Below are 16,631 nucleotides of genomic sequence, written 5' to 3' on the forward strand. Positions count from 1 at the left end.
GACACACAGCTGGGTTCAGGAGAGTCTGGTCTCTGCTGCTGGATCCTGAAACAACAACAGATCTGATTAATGTGCATGTTGAGGAAAAACTGATGGAAAATATGTTCAATCTTTCAATAAACACAACAACTCATTTCACAAGTTTAACACCCTGCCTCACCTGAAATCACCTGTCATCATATTTACTACATCCATATTATTTCTTTACATTGCATTAGATTCCTGTGTTTAATAACCTCAAGTTGAAGGAAATACTGAGATAGTGGACGGATAAATGAAGTAAGCTGAAGTAAAGTCAGTTTGATTCACTTTATTTTATTCTGGTTAGTTCTGACATTTTAATCTGATGTGTAACTGCATTTGTTTTGTCTTTATGGATTTTAATGTTTCTTCATGTGTAGAAAAAAATCAGTCATCCATGAATTCATCCATCTAATCATCATAAGCATCTTCAAGTGTAATGAAATTGAAAAAAGTTTTTAAAATTAAAAAATGATGAAAAAAATATTTTAAACCTTTTAATTAACACAACAACTAACTTTTAGTGTGAAAGACTTTGTGTCAGTTTGAAATTCTGACCTTTGATCAACAGATTGTCTGACATAATAATGATGGAGCAGTGATGTGAGAGCTGAGCTCTGACATGGAGAAGAGTCATGGACAGTTAGAGATCCTCATCTCACCTCTGACCTCTGGTCTGGCTGGTTGTAGAGGGAGGGGCTCCCTCCTCTCTGTCCTCACACTGATCCATGCTGCTGGATTCACATCCAGCTCACACACACTTTCTACCTTCATGTGGAGACAAACACAAATCATTCATCTGCACATCAACTCAACCTGACATCATTTCTCCTGTAAAAATACCAGCTGCTCCTCCACCGACTGACTCTTCTTCTCTGGTTCATATCAGCGTCAGTTGAATACAGTCTGACAGCAGCGTGAGGAAGAGGAAGCTGCTGTACTTCTACTATCAGTCCACTAGATGGAGTCATGAAGCTGCAGTGAAGTGAAGAGCAGCCCAGCTCACACACGATGGACCAACATTAACATCCACTGACACACAGGACTGAGATCAACTGATTGGATCTGACATTGATCCAACAAGGTGGAATCAATAATCAATAAAGTCTCAGTAAAGTCCTGACAACAACATGACATGTTCAGTATTGATCAGACTAATAATAATAAATTATTCTAAGCTTTATTTATTGAGCACTTTTCATACAAGAGATGTAGCTCAAAGTGCTTTACAATAAAAAATGGAATAGTACAATAAAATAAGGGCGAATAAAAGGACAATCAAATTAAACAATGCAAATAGTTGTAAAAGTGGAAAAAATCCAAATAAAGACAGGAATCAGTAAGAGATGTAAAATATGAGATAATGAATTAAAAGCCAAGTTAAATAGTTAAGTTTTCAGAGCAGTTTAAACATGTTCACAGAGCCTGCGTCTCTTTTAGCTCTTGGCAGGATTTTCCATGATTTTGCAGAATAGTTAAAAAACACTGCACTGACTATTTTCTTGTGTGTAAAATCATTTAAAAGTCCGTCAGTGGAAGATCTAAGGGCTTGACAGGGATTATAAAACAACAGAGAGGCTGCAGTGTGAGCCGGTCCCAAAGAGCTTTAAAACAAGTCAAAAACTACAACTTTAAAATCTGTTGTGACCCTTTAGTTCCTGTTGGGTTAACGGTTAATGTTGGTCCACACTTCAGTTACAGCTCTGACTCAGCTACAGTCACATTATAATAACACAACAACTACACAACCACAGTCACATTATAACACAACAACAGCACAACGATAAGCTGAAGGTGAAATGACTCAGGTAACAACAGGTGTTAACGAGTAAAACATTAAAAACTGCTCACATTACCTTCAGAGGAGAAAATCATCTGCATCACAACATTTGTTCAAAGTGAAACTGAAACCAGGAATCGGGGGGAGGGGCGGGGGGAGGGTAAAGTGTGGTGAGTGACAGTTTCAGTGCTTTAACAAATACACACAGGAAATATTGTAAAAAAAAATATTGTACTATGTTTCCACATCAAAGAACTCTTCGCAGCAGGTTCCATCACAGATCTCCAAACTCTTAACACACTACAACACAGCAACAACCCACCCATAACCCAACTGGTCGAGGCAGACCCCCCCACCCTGAGCCCGGTTCTGTTGCAGGTTTCTTCCTGTTAAAGGGAGTTTTTCCTCCCCCCTGTTGCCAAGTGCCGCTCTTTGTGGGAACTGTTGGGTTTTCTCTGTAACAAAGTAAGGTCTCGACCTGACCCTGTAAAGTGCCTCAAGATAATGTAGATTGTGATTTGGCGCTATACAAATAAAATTGAATTGAATTGAATTAAAGAAATTAATAATTAACAACAGAGAATATTATCAAAAATAAAATAATTTGATTAAAGTAATTCAGACTCAGAACAGGTGAATAAATGATAGAAACCAACAAACTAGTAAATCTCTCCTACAAAGTTCCTGCAGCGTAAATGGAGCAAACAAGAAGAGACGGTCCTCTCAGAATATACAGACTCCACAACAACAGGAGGAGGCCACAGGGCTCCTGTTACGGTGCCTCATTACACCACAGAAGAAGAAGAGGAGGCCACAGGGCTCCTGTTACAGTGCCTCATTACACCACAGAAGAAGAAGAGGAGGCCACAGGGCTCCTGTTACAGTGCCTCATTACACCACAGAAGAAGAAGAGGCCACAGGGCTCCTGTTACGGTGCCTCATTACACCACAGAAGAAGAAGAGGAGGCCACAGGGCTCCTGGTTACAGTGCCTCATTACACCACAGAAGAAGAAGAGGAGGCCACAGGGCTCCTGTTACGGTGCCTCATTACACCACAGAAGAAGAAGAGGAGGCCACAGGGCTCCTGTTACGGTGCCTCATTACACCACAGAAGAAGAAGAGGAGGCCACAGGGCTCCTGTTACGGTGCCTCATTACACCACAGAAGAAGAAGAGGAGGCCACAGGGCTCCTGTTACGGTGCCTCATTACACCACAGAAGAAGAAGAGGCCACAGGGCTCCTGTTACGGTGCCTCATTACACCACAGAAGAAGAAGAGGAGGCCACAGGGCTCCTGTTACGGTGCCTCATTACACCACAGAAGAAGAAGAGGAGGCCACAGGGCTCCTGTTACGGTGCCTCATTACACCACAGAAGAAGAAGAGGCCACAGGGCTCCTGTTACGGTGCCTCATTACACCACAGAAGAAGAAGAGGAGGCCACAGGGCTCCTGTTACGGTGCCTCATTACACCACAGAAGAAGAAGAGGCCACAGGGCTCCTGTTACAGTGCCTCATTACACCACAGAAGAAGAAGAGGAGGCCACAGGGCTGCTGTTACAGTGCCTCATTACACCACAGAAGAAGAAGAGGCCACAGGGCTCCTGTTACAGTGCCTCATTACACCACAGAAGAAGAAGAGGAGGCCACAGGGCTCCTGTTACAGTGCCTCATTACACCACAGAAGAAGAAGAGGCCACAGGGCTCCTGTTACAGTGCCTCATTACACCACAGAAGAAGAAGAGGAGGCCACAGGGCTCCTGTTACGGTGCCTCATTACACCACAGAAGAAGAAGAGGCCACAGGGCTCCTGTTACGGTGCCTCATTACACCACAGAAGAAGAAGAGGAGGCCACAGGGCTCCTGTTACAGTGCCTCATTACACCACAGAAGAAGAGGAGGACGCCACAGGGCTCCTGTTACAGTGCCTCATTACACCACAGAAGAAGAAGAGGAGGCCACAGGGCTCCTGGTTACAGTGCCTCATTAAACCACAGAAGAAGAAGAGGAGGCGGAAACATCCGGGTGGTGGTTCCGGTTCGATGCTGTGGCTCCAAGGAGGCTCTTCAGATGCCGGGGACCCAGTGACAGTTGTCGCTACAGTTCACAGCCACTGTGAGCTGAACATTATTGTTGGTTTTAGTAGTGACCGTGTTCTTATTGTGATGTGGAAGCGACAGCTCTGTTAGCTGTTAGCTACGTTTTATCTACGCTATATTTACGTCTAGTTAGCTAATGTAGCTAATGAAGCTTCATTAGCTACTTAAGCTTCATTAGTTTAAGTAGTTAATGAACCTTCAGTAGTTAATGTAGCTTCAATAGCTAATGAAGCTAATGTAGTTTCAGTAGCTAATGAAGCTTAAGAAGCTAATGTAGCTTCAGTAGCTAATGTAGCTACATTAGCTGGTGTAGGTCACCTTATGATAAAGACAGAAAACGCCGCAGCTTGTGAAACAGATTTTTATAAAACTTAATTTTGGGTTTTGGTGACTAACGGAGCTTTGACAGGCAGCGTAACAAACTGCATGTTTGTTCTGGGTTCACTGGTTCTCTGTATTAGTTCAGCCCTTGTGAACTGGTTTCTTTTCTTGAAGAAGGTCCAAATAAGCTGTGAGATCCTCATCACTGACATGTTATCACAGTTAAAGCCGTTATGTTGTTCATGTGTTAGCTAAAAGCTGCCTGTGCACACCCAGCAGGGGCCTGATAAACACAACTGTGTGAAGCTGAATTAATCCCTGTGAGCCTGTGACACCCACTAAAGCATCTCTTCACTTGATTTATGTGTGAATGTAAATACAAAGCTATAACATCTGAATTCACATTTGTTGGGTTAATATTGAGACTAACCTGAACAGCTTTCGTCAGTTGACTTCAAAGGAGGAAGGGATGCCACCTTTAGCTGGAGCCGAGTTGATCCAGACACCAGTGCAGCTCTACCGATATCTCCTCAGGTGCTGCAGGCATTTACCCACCACAGCAATGCAGCATCACTATCGACACGCCATAAGACAGGTGACACCTTTATATGCACCGATGATTAACAGGCAAAATGTTTCTTTAGTGATCTCAGACATTATATTATGTAGAATCTTTCACTTGATTTATTAATTTCCAAACCCTCAGAAAGGACTGAACTGCTAATGATATATTCTGTTTATCTACCTGCATGTTTCCCACTGACAATGACAGTTTGTGGACGATGAGATAATGCAGAGATGCTGGATATTTCTTAATCTGTAGAGTAGTTTGGTCTCAAACAGTCTAATATGTTGTAAAATCAGTCCTGCAGTCAGACGTGTCTGTGGTTAATATTGTCTTCTTGTAGCATGAAGATCCTTGGTTTGAATCTGTCTCTCTCTGTGCAGTTTGCATGTTCTCTGTGTTCACAGCTTAACACCATGTTTCAGTTTCTGCTCACACCCAGCCATATACTCTGGAGACCTGACAGTGTGTCTACCATTGCCTCTGACCTGGACACTAGAGCAGTGGCTGCTGCCACCTGCTGTCCTAGTCAAGGAATCATTTTAACACATCATTTTCAGGTGTCTCAGTCAGTAAATTCATTTTCAGTATATATTTACATGTTCTGCTGCACCAGACAGTTGATCTGCCACAAACACATCAGTGGCCTAATGAGACTTAATCTTTAAGTATCCACAAAGGAAAGTTTTACTTATGACTTCGGTCTAGTTTTTCAGTTTAGTTTTGTGGTCCATCTCATTGTACTCTCTGAAGTCATTGCTGAGATCTGGGAACAATGTCTGCACATCTGCTGTGTAAACAGAACAACAGCAGTAGGTCAAAGTTCAACCAGGAAATTGATCTAAACTGTAATGGGTGTTTACAGTGTTAAATAAATGGCTTATAATTTGTCCATTTCCCTCAGTTTTCTGCTGCTGCATTCCCTGATCTCAGCAACAGGCTCTGAGTATGATGTTATTATTTGGCAAATCTATGAAAAGAGTTGTAATAAATTACATATGGGGCTTTGATTTAGGATTATTTTGTTTTATTGTAAATTATTCTGGTGGTGACTCACAGTCCAAACCCTCAAAATATTCCATTAAAGTGGAGAAAAGCAACAAATCCCCACAGTGGAAAAGCTGGAACCAGAGGAGGTTTGATAGTTGCTGATTCATTTTCTGAGTTAACTTTATAAAACATTTAGTTTGGTTCATTCAAACCAGGCTTTTCAAAGTAAACTTGGCTTCATGAAACACCCCTCTGATGTTTTACTTTCTGTTTCCAGGGTTACAACAGTCACTCAGATGAAGACGACCCAGAGAGGATACAAATGATAATCCAAAGAGCAATAGCAGACGCTGACTGGATTCTAGATAAAGTAAGGACGAAGGCCTTTTTTAATATTATGTTAGGACACATAAATACACTGCACTTTTAATTTTCTTTTTGATTCACAGTATACCAAGAAGAAGTGAGGTGCATAAGTCCACTGCAGAGCTGACACGGTTCACAGCTGTGGACACACTGTGTCTGCCTCTGTGTCTCCAGTTTCTCTGCTGTTACTATGTTTGTTCTCAGTTTTGTCAGTGACGGAGATCATGGACACAATGTGGGTGAACAACAGTGGAGAAGGAACAAGTATAAAGTCACTGCTCAATTCAATAGAATATTAAAGTGTAAATACTGTTGAGGCTGAAGTGTGTTGGTTATGTACAGTTTCTTTTTTTAATAAAGTAATTCTCGGTAATTGTTGCTCAGTTGTCTTATTCACAGTGTTCGCTTGAGTTAAAGTCACTACTTACAGGAATAAAAACCATGCTATCATGTTGCATTATGGGAAATGTAGGATCCAGGGAGTTTTGGAGGTTGACCCAAAGATGAGCTGATACCTGTGTTTCCAGAATTTTTACATGATGGAGTTGATTTAGGTGCAGAGAGAATAAGTCAGTGTCCAGACTCTTAGTTTTACCGACTCTGAAGCAGTTGAAGGAAATTATGATGAAACACAGTCCTGCTTCTACCAATTTCAGTTGATTTCGTGCCTTTATTTCTTCAGGGCTGGATTCCTGTTACTCAGACTTTACTATGTTGTCTTCAGCTGGTCCAAAATGCTGCTGTTGGATAATCACTGGTTCGAGACAAGGTGAACATTTAACACCAGTTCTGCTCTCCCTGCATTGGCTTCCTGTTTGTTTTTATGATTTAAAAATCTTATATTGACTTTCAAAGCTTTACGTAACCAGGCTGTGCCATCTCAGATCAGCTGATAGTGGCCTGCTGGTTGTTCTCAGAACCTGATTGGTGACTTAAGGCTGTCGTGCTTTTGCACCAACTTTTGATGACGACCTACCTGCTGAGGTTAGATTTAGTTAAATCCTTTTTCAAAAAGCCTTCATCTCTGTGAATTTCTATTTCATTTTATGAAATTGTTTTATTTGTTTTTATCCTTTTTTGAAGCACCTTTTTAAGAAACGTGCTATTCAAATATTATTATCATTATAGAAATGTTAATAACTGCTCCTCTGAAACACTTCACATTTAGTTTTAGGTCCATGACTCTTGCTAAGAGCCTGTGAACCACTGAACAAAATCTATGGATAAAGTCATTTTTATTCAAACATAATTGCACAATGTAAAAATGTGCAGCAACAGATGAGACATTTTTTTGTGCAATTTACAGTATCTATTCAAGTATAACAATTTGTCTTCTAATTAATGCATGAAAGACAAGGAGACACAACAGACAGACAGAGGAGACTGCTCCTTGTGTATTGTGCTCACTGACTGGTTGTACCAAAAGAATAAAGTCAAACATAACAGATGATCAAATCAAGATGTTAATGCTTTTTCTCTTATCATTTAAAACCAAATGTATTTACAAACACATGCACATGCAGTATTTCAATTGATACAAAAAGTAATAAAACTAGATATACAGTCATTCTTCAGTATAAATAGTATAAATAATATTCCTTTGTATAAATAGCTCCATCTTCTTTAATGTTGGTCTGAGAGGTTGAGATATTTGGTGTGAACAAAACTTAATGTCCCAGGTATATTCAAGCTTACAACACTGTAAATCCTCACACCTGCTGGGCAGAGTGGGGACGACCACAGCGAGCAGCTGGCCGTTACTTCACACGCTCAAGCCGGACGAAGCTGTAGAGACAAGTTTGAAAGTGTTGGAGCTTTGGAATTGCTTCAGAAAAAGAGGGTGCAGCAGAGTAATCCTCTGAAGTGGGTGTCCCCCAGAGAAAACAGGACAGGCACTCTGGAAACGCCATCGCAGCAGTCTCACGGTCACAGCCTCACTTCTGCAGGATAAACTGGTCGATGAACTCGTTCTGCTCAGACTCCACTTTGGACAACGCTTCGTACTCGATACGATACCTGAGAAAAAGAAACAGAAAACTGATTGTAACTCATTACAGATAATATGTTCAACAAATCATTCATTATCTTTCCCTTAAGATTTCAACTGCTTATCTGTTATTTTTTAGTTAAAACGTGCATTTTTTAATGTTACTTTCAGCTTAGCATTTCAGAGAGTTGTATATTGCTTATCCTTTTATCTGACTGTTTCAACCATGTAATTGTTACTTTTAGCTGACTTCAACTTCTCTCCCAGTTTGGGTCAGTGGCTTTAACATGATGAAATAACTAGCAGCAGACTGGTTCGTGTGACAGTAGGAGACATCACACCAACCTATAACCCTGTTTGGGTGCTTTTTTATTTTTTTATTTTTTTTTTGAATGACCCCTCACATACAGGAGCTTACTACAATCCTGACAAACAACCTGAAAACAGACTTAGTTTGACCTGCTGAACAACATTTATTCAGGCTTAAATGGACTGAAAACCATAATCTGTTCTTGACCACGACCACTATGACCAAAACACAGTTACCTCTCAAGTTGCATCTTTTTCTCTGTGATGAGAGCCTGAAGCTGCTGCTGCTGAGCCTCCCGCTGCTTTGCCACCGACTTCAGCAGGTTTCTGGCTCCTATTGCCTGAAGGAGAAGCACAGAGTGAACACTACTTGTTCTCATGAGCTAATTGAAGGATATACTGTACAGTACACCTGAAACTGAATTCCAGGTGCTTCAAAGCTCAGCCATATAAAGAAGTCAACTTCTGCGACAACCAGTGAAAAGCAGCTTTAACTGTCAAAACTTACCTTCATCTTTTCTGTCTCTGCTTCCTTTGCCAGTTCATCAACCAGCTCAATGAGACCTCCGACTATCTTCTGAAACTGGCCAATTTCTGTAAAAAGTAACAGTAATTCATACACCAGTACCTCCTGTTGATATTTGAGGTGTGGGGGGGCAGTGATGACCAAATAGATTTGACAGGATCTTAAGTGCTTACTGTCCACAAATTCTTTACACTCCTCCTTAAGCTCTGAGGTCTTCTGGCTGACATCAGGCTCCAGGACCCTTAGCTTGTTGAGTTCGTCAAAATAAAAGCCTGCCTCTGCTAACGGGTCTTTAGCCATGGCCACAGGCCCCTGCCACAAAGGACACAAAAAATGAGGGATGAAGAAATGAACATCAGAGACAAGTGAGAACATTTACATTTGAAATGCAATAGTTTTCACTTCAGTCTTTGCAGTGGACAGCCCTGCTTTACAAGATTAAATGTCCCAGACACAGTAAGACATGACTGACAATCAACAGGATCGACAGCTTGATAACGTCTCTTATGCTGACAGGTGTCTTGTTATCCAGCTATCACACAGTGACGGTATCTGTTCTGTTCACTGTGTGTGTGTGTGTCAGTTGTGTTACCAGAGGACATGTTTGCTGCTGCAGAATAAACATGTCGTTGAGTTTCAGTGAGAGAGCACCATATGGCAGCAGGACCAGCCAGTGACTCGTTTTGAATAATAAAACTTTATTAACTGCACCTTTGTGTAAAATGCTAACGTCAGGTTGATGTTAGCGTTAGCGTTAGCATAAGATTGAACGTGTGCAAATGAGTTAACACGACTTAACGGTAACTTCACAACATTTAATGATACTGTTAATCTACAAAGGTGGAAACAGAATCAAATAAATGGGTTCAGGTAGTTTAAAGCTATTCTCCCCAATATAACCTCACCTAATTGTGTTCATAATAGCTTTAGCTTTATTGCTAAAAATAGTTAAATTAACTCAGCTAGTTAGCTACATTTCGCTAGCCTGCTCGCTAAAGCTAATCTTCCGTCTTAAAAACACGGTTAGGGCTGATCGCACTCCTCAGACAGTCACATTAAACCGTATCCAGCTGCGGCCAGGACAGAAAAGGTGCATTTTACCTGTTTCACCTGCTACAACCGTCAACGCCGATGCTGCTGTGTTGTGTGTCTATGTGGCAGAGCAACGACACCGGACACAGCCCCCCCCCTCCCCTTGGAAACCAGGCGCCGTGCGTGCGCGCGTGTGTGTGCGCGCGCGTGTGTGTGCGTGTGTGTGTGTCTGTGTGTGTGTGTGTGTGTGTGCGTGTGTGTGTGTGCGTGTGTGTGTGTGTGTGTGTGCGTGTGTGTGTGTCTGTGTGTCTGTGTGTGTGTGTGTGTGCGTGTGTGTGTGTGTGTGTGTCTGTGTGTGTGTGTGTGTGCGTGTGTGTGTGCGTGCTCTGATCTTTGTGAGTCACAGTGTGATCACAGGTCGAGGCTTCAGGTTAGGTTAGGTTTAGGTGTTAGGGGGTGAGGGTAGGGATCTAGTTTTGTGATGGAGTCTCCTTGATCATTTCCACCAGAACAGTATCAAACATTAAATTAAATGTGTTGTAATTTAATTCTCTAAAACGTCAGAGATTGCTATCAATTTAGTTTGAGGGACTTTTATTTTGAAATTAAAACGGAAGGAGGGGCCTATACATTGAAATTAAAGCGGAAAAGATACACCTTTACTTAATGACGGCTAGGAGAGTAATTATGTATGAGATATTAAATCAAAATTATTATTTATTAAAGTCAAATTCATGAGATACTAGTTTATACTTATGAGATAATAAATCAAAAACCTTATTCACATAATCAAATATTACTGCACATTCTAACGCCTTAACTTTTCAAAACTACACGAATAACAGAGCTATCATACTTTACTTTCAGATCCAAAACAAAATCTCCACCCCAGCACTGCTGTACTTCCAGGACACGACACAAGAAGGCATCACTAGATCAGCTTCACATGCACTTATTCCAGGGCTGGTTTATAAGAGGCCAGGGAGCATTTTTCATACATACACTAAAATCTGGAAAATATTAGAGCATTGACCTTTATAAAACAATTTTATGTCTATGTTTTAAACTGTTGTGTTGTTTCTGTTTTAATTGTAACATGATTCTTTCTTCCTGTGCTGCAGAGCAGGAACCCGCTGTAAACCGGTTTGTACCACATGTACCACAGTGTTACTTTAATCTTTCCCTTAAAATAAATAGATAAATGAAATGAAATTAAAATAAAAAATATCTCAGTAACCTGCTTCTTGGATCAGACTTATATCCTGAGCACACACAGTAAACCACATTATGGCTCCAGCTCTATTCCATTTACATGTTCCTTTGATAGAAGAGCATGAATCACTCATGGGCCCCACTCACCCGACTGCCTCCAGTGGAGACTGCAGACTGCAGGAACACCAGGATGGCACTTAAGTTTCAAATTTCATTCTTAACAAATAATATTGCAAACAACCCTCCCATGCCCTTTATTGGCTGCATTTGTAAAGTAACACATAATTATCTAAGCATCCAAAATGAGAAGGAATGTGGCCTACATGGATATGTCACACCTCCAGCCAATGGTGGGATCAGGTGGGAGCTGAAAATAGCTGACGTCACAGGTCAGGGCGGAAGCGACTGGCAATGCGCCCTCCGGACTGTAGGGGGCGGCAGTCTGCTTCCAGACGTGCCCTTAAGAGAAGAAGAAGAAGAAGGACGCGGAGAGAGTTTAACTTTTCATCATCATCTCACATCTTGTCATGATTGTGGCTAAACGAGAGAGGAGAGATTAATTGGCCGCACGGAGTTCGGTTTCCTGAGGACAGGGGAAGACAGCGCGGAGAGGGCGGTAAGTGATGCCCGCGGTAGCTGTTGTTCACAGGGCGATAGCGTCAGGAACTCCATTGAAAAATCTGGCAACACACATTTGTAAAACTTAAAGCCTTCACTAAATGATATTCTAGGCAGGAACTAACTCGATGTGTATGAAGCGAAAACACAATCGATATTTTTAATACATGTTTATCTTATAGTTGTGTCTACTTTGTCTCGGTTTATCGTATTGAAAGTTTGGCCACTCTACTCAACTTTAGCTAACATTAGCAAACCCACCTACGTAGGAAGTAGCGGTGACGGAGAGAGACACGAACTAATGGAGCTTCACGGTAATATTTTGTTCCAGTGAAGCGTTGAGAGGCGAAATACACACAAGACGGGTTCAAGCTATTTTGCTAATAGTTAATTAGCTAAGTTAGCCGTTACCAAGTGACATAAAGTTCACATGCTAATAAGTTCGTTTAGCTAATGCTGTTGCTCACAAATGTCTGTGTAGAGACTCTGTCGTGTAGTTTAACGTTAAAACAAGCTAACCAGACAACATTCATCGACTGACAGGCAGCTGTTGAAGTTAAACCGCCAGTGTTTATTAGCTAGTTAAGGTTGTAACGTTGTTAAACTCAACGTTAACTGTAACGTTTAACTTCTGTTAAACTGAGCTATGGCTCCACTTTAATTGGGACCAACACCAGAATCTAGTGCAGGTTTGAAAGCCGCTGCTAATTTGAGTTAAGATCAGTAAACTGCCTGCTGGTGTAGATTTTCACAGTTTACCCTTTTACTCATTGAGATGTGTCCTTTCCTTCCCTCTTTAGTTTCCTTCTCAGCCACATTCAATTTAATGTGAAGGGAAACTGAGGAATAGAAAATAGTAGGGTAGATGGTTTCCTCTCTGCTCTGATATGTCTTTACCACTGACTGTCCTGCTCTACCAGTTAAACTGTCTTAATCAACACTGACCTCCCCTGTGTAGCTCCACAGTGAATCTTCAGCTCCCGCTCACGGCTCTGTGTTTGTGTGTTTTTTGTCAGGAATGATCTGTAGCAGTAAGAGGTTGTGGCGGCCTCGTCAGTAGCTGTCACCACGGCGGGGGAGCTCCGGACCTCCGTCTGCAGGGTGGTCATCTACCTCCAAAAGGTCATGTCCGGAGACGGCTGCCTGCCCCAGCATCACACCTCCCCAGCCCCTCCTCTGGCCTGTCCCAAGACCAAGACCTGCAGTTACCGAGGAGCGGTCGGCCTGGGCAACAAGTATGTCCGGCTTAATGTTGGCGGGACCCTGTTTTACACCACACTGCAAATACTGACCAGGCAGAACTCCATGCTGAAGGCCATGTTCAGCGGAAAGAAGGAGGTGTTCACTGATAAAGAAGGTAAGCCACTGAACTACAGACACAAGTCGACTGTTCTGTATATAGTAACTAAAATCATGTTGTGCTTTTATCTTTCCACAACACAAATCTGTCGACGTCATCACTGACTCTAGTATTAAAATTTTAATGGTGATACAGCAGATTAGATAATAAAAAGTTGTCGTACCAGCTGTTACTGTGAACTTTAAAGGTCTTAATAACCACACCTGCTCGTCATGATCACAACTGGCCTGAAATGAATGAGGTCATTTTACTGTAATGAGACCAGTAAAAGTCTCACATCAGTGCAGTGTCATGACCTGTCTGATGGCACAGGACCCTGTGCCAGTGACTTAGAGGAAACAGATGCTCATATTCTTAACATGGTGTTTTGTTTCTGTTCAGGTTGGATCCTGATTGATCGCAGTGGGAAACACTTTGGCACCATCCTGTGCTACCTGCGTGACGGCACAGTCGCCTTACCCAAAGGCCGGCAAGCTGTCCTGGAGCTGCTGGCTGAGGCAAAGTACTACCTCATCCATGGCCTGGTAGAGCTTTGTCAAAACAGCCTGCAGGTCAGTCACACACACTCACTGATATTTGAAATGTGGGGAAAGGAGAACGCAGTACGAAGCCCTCTCTGGACATTTAGTGTATCAGCAGCAGAGCTGTGGGGATTGGTTATATTTACCTCAAAATAACACAAAATCTTGTCTTGTCTCAGTGTGACATACCTGTGAGCCTGTGTTGAAGTGTAAAGGTGACTGGTTTAAACCTGCGTCACTGATGGATCCACACTGTGTTCATAAAGTTCTAAAACAGAATAATGGTTAAAATGTGTTTATAGTCTCTAAATGTGACACATTTAAAAATATTCCATCTAGACACCGTGTAACTACCCATGATGCTGTTAACTTCCAGTGTCTATTGATCTGTGATTGACAGGGCAATAAAGAGCAGCCCCTGTGTGTTATACCTGTGGTCACCTCCAGTAAGGAAGAGGAGCGGCTCATCCAGTCTTCTACCAAGGTGAACACGGAGCAGCTGCTGGAGCTGGATCATTATGAAAATATTGTACAAAGTGTTTTTGAACTTTTTAACGGCAGCTGTGTGAAAAATCAGGAATCAACTGCCCCTGTGATCAGTCTTTTCTGGGAATTTGTTCTTCATAATTAAAAGATAAATTTCATCTAGCAGCTGTTAAAGATGACATTTGCTTATTTTTCCATGTGAATGCAAAGTGGCTGCAGAAAGTTTTCAGATGCCTTCACTGTTCACACACTTTATTGTGTTGCAGATTTAATCTTAAATGGATAAAACATTTTTACCATCAAAAATTATAATTAAATCTACATCATAATAAAAAAGTGTGAACAGTGAAGGGGCCTGAACACTGTAAATATTTAAAGGCACATTCATTTTCTCCTTCTCGTCATAAGCTGTGTCCCAATTCAGGGGCCACGTCCTTCAGAGGACGTGCTCTACGAAGGTGTGGTCCTTTGTAGCCGTCGTACACCAGGATGAAAGCTGTTTCCACCTTTACCATCGCAATGGACGGCTCCTGTTGCATAGCAACCTTGACAACACATAACTTTTTATCACAAAAACTTAAGGCAAGGTTTTAAGGGCCTTGGTTTTAACAGTTGTAATGTTACTGTTGAACTGAGCTGAAACACAACACTGTCTGTGCTGTTTACTTTCATTATCGGCGCGCAGTGAATGGGACAGTTTAGTCACTGTGACACAGTCAGTGTTTACCTGCAGCCTCAGAAGGATGAGACCTCTGAGTCGGGACACAGCTGTAGACTCATGCACGTGGATGACGCCTGCTTAAATTCATATTTGTCACATTTAGATATTAAAGCAGTAAAATTCTGATATTTAATCTGTTGTTTCTCTGTTAGCCTGTGGTGAAGCTGGTGTACAACAGAAGCAACAACAAGTACTCCTACACCAGGTGAGAGAGTCTTCCTGCTTCCATCATTAATAAAGACTTTTTGTTTTTGAGCTGATAAAGTCTGAGGAGCCACAGAGTAAACGATGAAGAACTTCTTCATCACATCACTTTGCTCGTGTGTACACAGTAACTCTGACGACAACCTGCTGAAGAACATCGAGCTATTCGACCGTCTGTCTCTCAGCTTCAACGGCCGCGTCCTCTTCATCAAAGACGTGATCGGAGACGAGATCTGCTGCTGGTCCTTCTATGGTCAGAGCCGCAAACTGGCCGAGGTGTGCTGCACCTCCATCGTCTACGCCACGGAGAAGAAACAGACCAAGGTGAGGACATACAAAGTCACAGTTTATGATTTTGAGAAGGCTTATTGAAAACTTTTCCTCATGTAGATTCAGATTTCTTGGGCATGTGTATAACAAAGACTTCAGGAATAGTTTTATTCTGACTAAACCTGAAACTGACACGAAGCCTCGTGACATCCCATCAGTTGGTTAACGTGGCTGCCGGGATGATGATATTCAGGGTTCAGGAAAAAGTGAGTCAGACTCTCCAGTAACAAGTCACCTGACACATACTGGCACTGTTACTGGTATTTCAGCCTCACACTGTGTGTTTAAGGATGTACTGGTGAAGCAGCAGCTAAAGTTCAGCAGCATCATTTCTTCACAGTGCAGACTCAGTATGTGTCTCTTTGTGTCTCAGGTGGAGTTTCCTGAGGCTCGGATCTACGAGGAGACCCTGAACACTTTGCTGTACGAGACGATGCCGCTGCCCGACAACTCCCTGCTGGAGGCCACTCGGCGAAGTTATAACAACTGCGGCTCTCACAGCGAGGAGGAGGAGGGGCCCGGGGGGGCTGAGCTTCGCGAGCGCGTCCGTCGAATCCACGTCAAGAGGTACAGCACGTACGACGACCGGCCCCTGGGACACTGAGACTGAAACCCCAAACCTCTGGACTGATGTTAGCTTTTCACATTAATGATGAACATTGAAACACGGAGACTGTTGATGCTCAGATGTTTCTACATTTTTTATTATTCCAGTGACCCCACCACTATCTGAAAGAAGTCCAGATTATTACCTTGATGAAATAACATCATCTTCCTGTGGCGTTGTCTGCTCTGTCCATCATCACTTAATAATTATTATCAGAGGATCCAGAGCAGCTGCTTCAGATATGTAGAGAAGTCTATGTTTTTAAGGACATTTAGATTAGTAATGGAGGAAAAATCACTAATATGCACTATTTCTTCTTAGATGAAATACTGTTCCAATCATAGCACTTACACTTGGCCGGTTTCATATTTATGGATTTTATTTTTCATATATGCATTTATAACAACCTTTTGTTTGCCAAAGATGAACTTGTTTTAGTTTTACTAGAATCTTTTTAATGCAGTTTCACCATAATGCCTTTTTCCAGCTGTGAAGATAAAAGTTGTTGTTGTTCAACTATTTGTCTGGTGCTCAGTTTTAGTAGAAAGTAGGACTGAACAGTAGGAAAAAATTCAAT

General features: G+C 42.0%; 3 protein-coding genes across 3 annotated transcripts; 2 read left to right on the plus strand and 1 right to left on the minus strand.

The window, feature by feature from the left end:
- Window positions 1–3,778: 3,778 nt before the first annotated feature.
- On the plus strand, window positions 3,779–6,519 carry lyrm9 (LYR motif containing 9). The gene is made up of 4 exons (XM_071471786.1): window positions 3,779–3,915; window positions 4,669–4,815; window positions 6,053–6,145; window positions 6,225–6,519. The coding sequence occupies exons 2-4, from the start codon at window positions 4,690–4,692 to the stop codon at window positions 6,240–6,242; spliced, it is 237 nt and encodes a 78-aa protein (XP_071327887.1). The 5' UTR covers window positions 3,779–3,915; window positions 4,669–4,689; the 3' UTR covers window positions 6,243–6,519.
- Window positions 6,520–7,359: 840 nt separating this feature from the next.
- Window positions 7,360–10,221, minus strand: ift20 (intraflagellar transport 20 homolog (Chlamydomonas)). Its single transcript, XM_071471785.1, has 5 exons — window positions 10,065–10,221; window positions 9,137–9,275; window positions 8,946–9,031; window positions 8,675–8,778; window positions 7,360–8,157 (listed from the first exon to the last, which is right to left on the minus strand). Exons 2-5 carry the CDS (start codon window positions 9,261–9,263, stop codon window positions 8,076–8,078), a joined length of 399 nt encoding a protein of 132 aa, XP_071327886.1. The 5' UTR covers window positions 9,264–9,275; window positions 10,065–10,221; the 3' UTR covers window positions 7,360–8,075.
- A 1,454-nt stretch (window positions 10,222–11,675) lies between these two features.
- Window positions 11,676–16,570, plus strand: tnfaip1 (tumor necrosis factor, alpha-induced protein 1 (endothelial)). The gene is made up of 7 exons (XM_071471847.1): window positions 11,676–11,823; window positions 12,842–13,182; window positions 13,567–13,736; window positions 14,107–14,190; window positions 15,066–15,118; window positions 15,246–15,441; window positions 15,821–16,570. The coding sequence occupies exons 2-7, from the start codon at window positions 12,951–12,953 to the stop codon at window positions 16,049–16,051; spliced, it is 966 nt and encodes a 321-aa protein (XP_071327948.1). The 5' UTR covers window positions 11,676–11,823; window positions 12,842–12,950; the 3' UTR covers window positions 16,052–16,570.
- The last annotated feature ends 61 nt before the right edge of the window (window positions 16,571–16,631 follow it).

This window comes from Trachinotus anak, unplaced genomic scaffold (genome assembly GCF_046630095.1).
Source record: "Trachinotus anak isolate AG129_WGS33_773 ecotype Australia unplaced genomic scaffold, CSIRO_AGI_Tana_v1 ptg000034l, whole genome shotgun sequence".
NCBI lineage: Eukaryota > Metazoa > Chordata > Actinopteri > Carangiformes > Carangidae > Trachinotus > Trachinotus anak.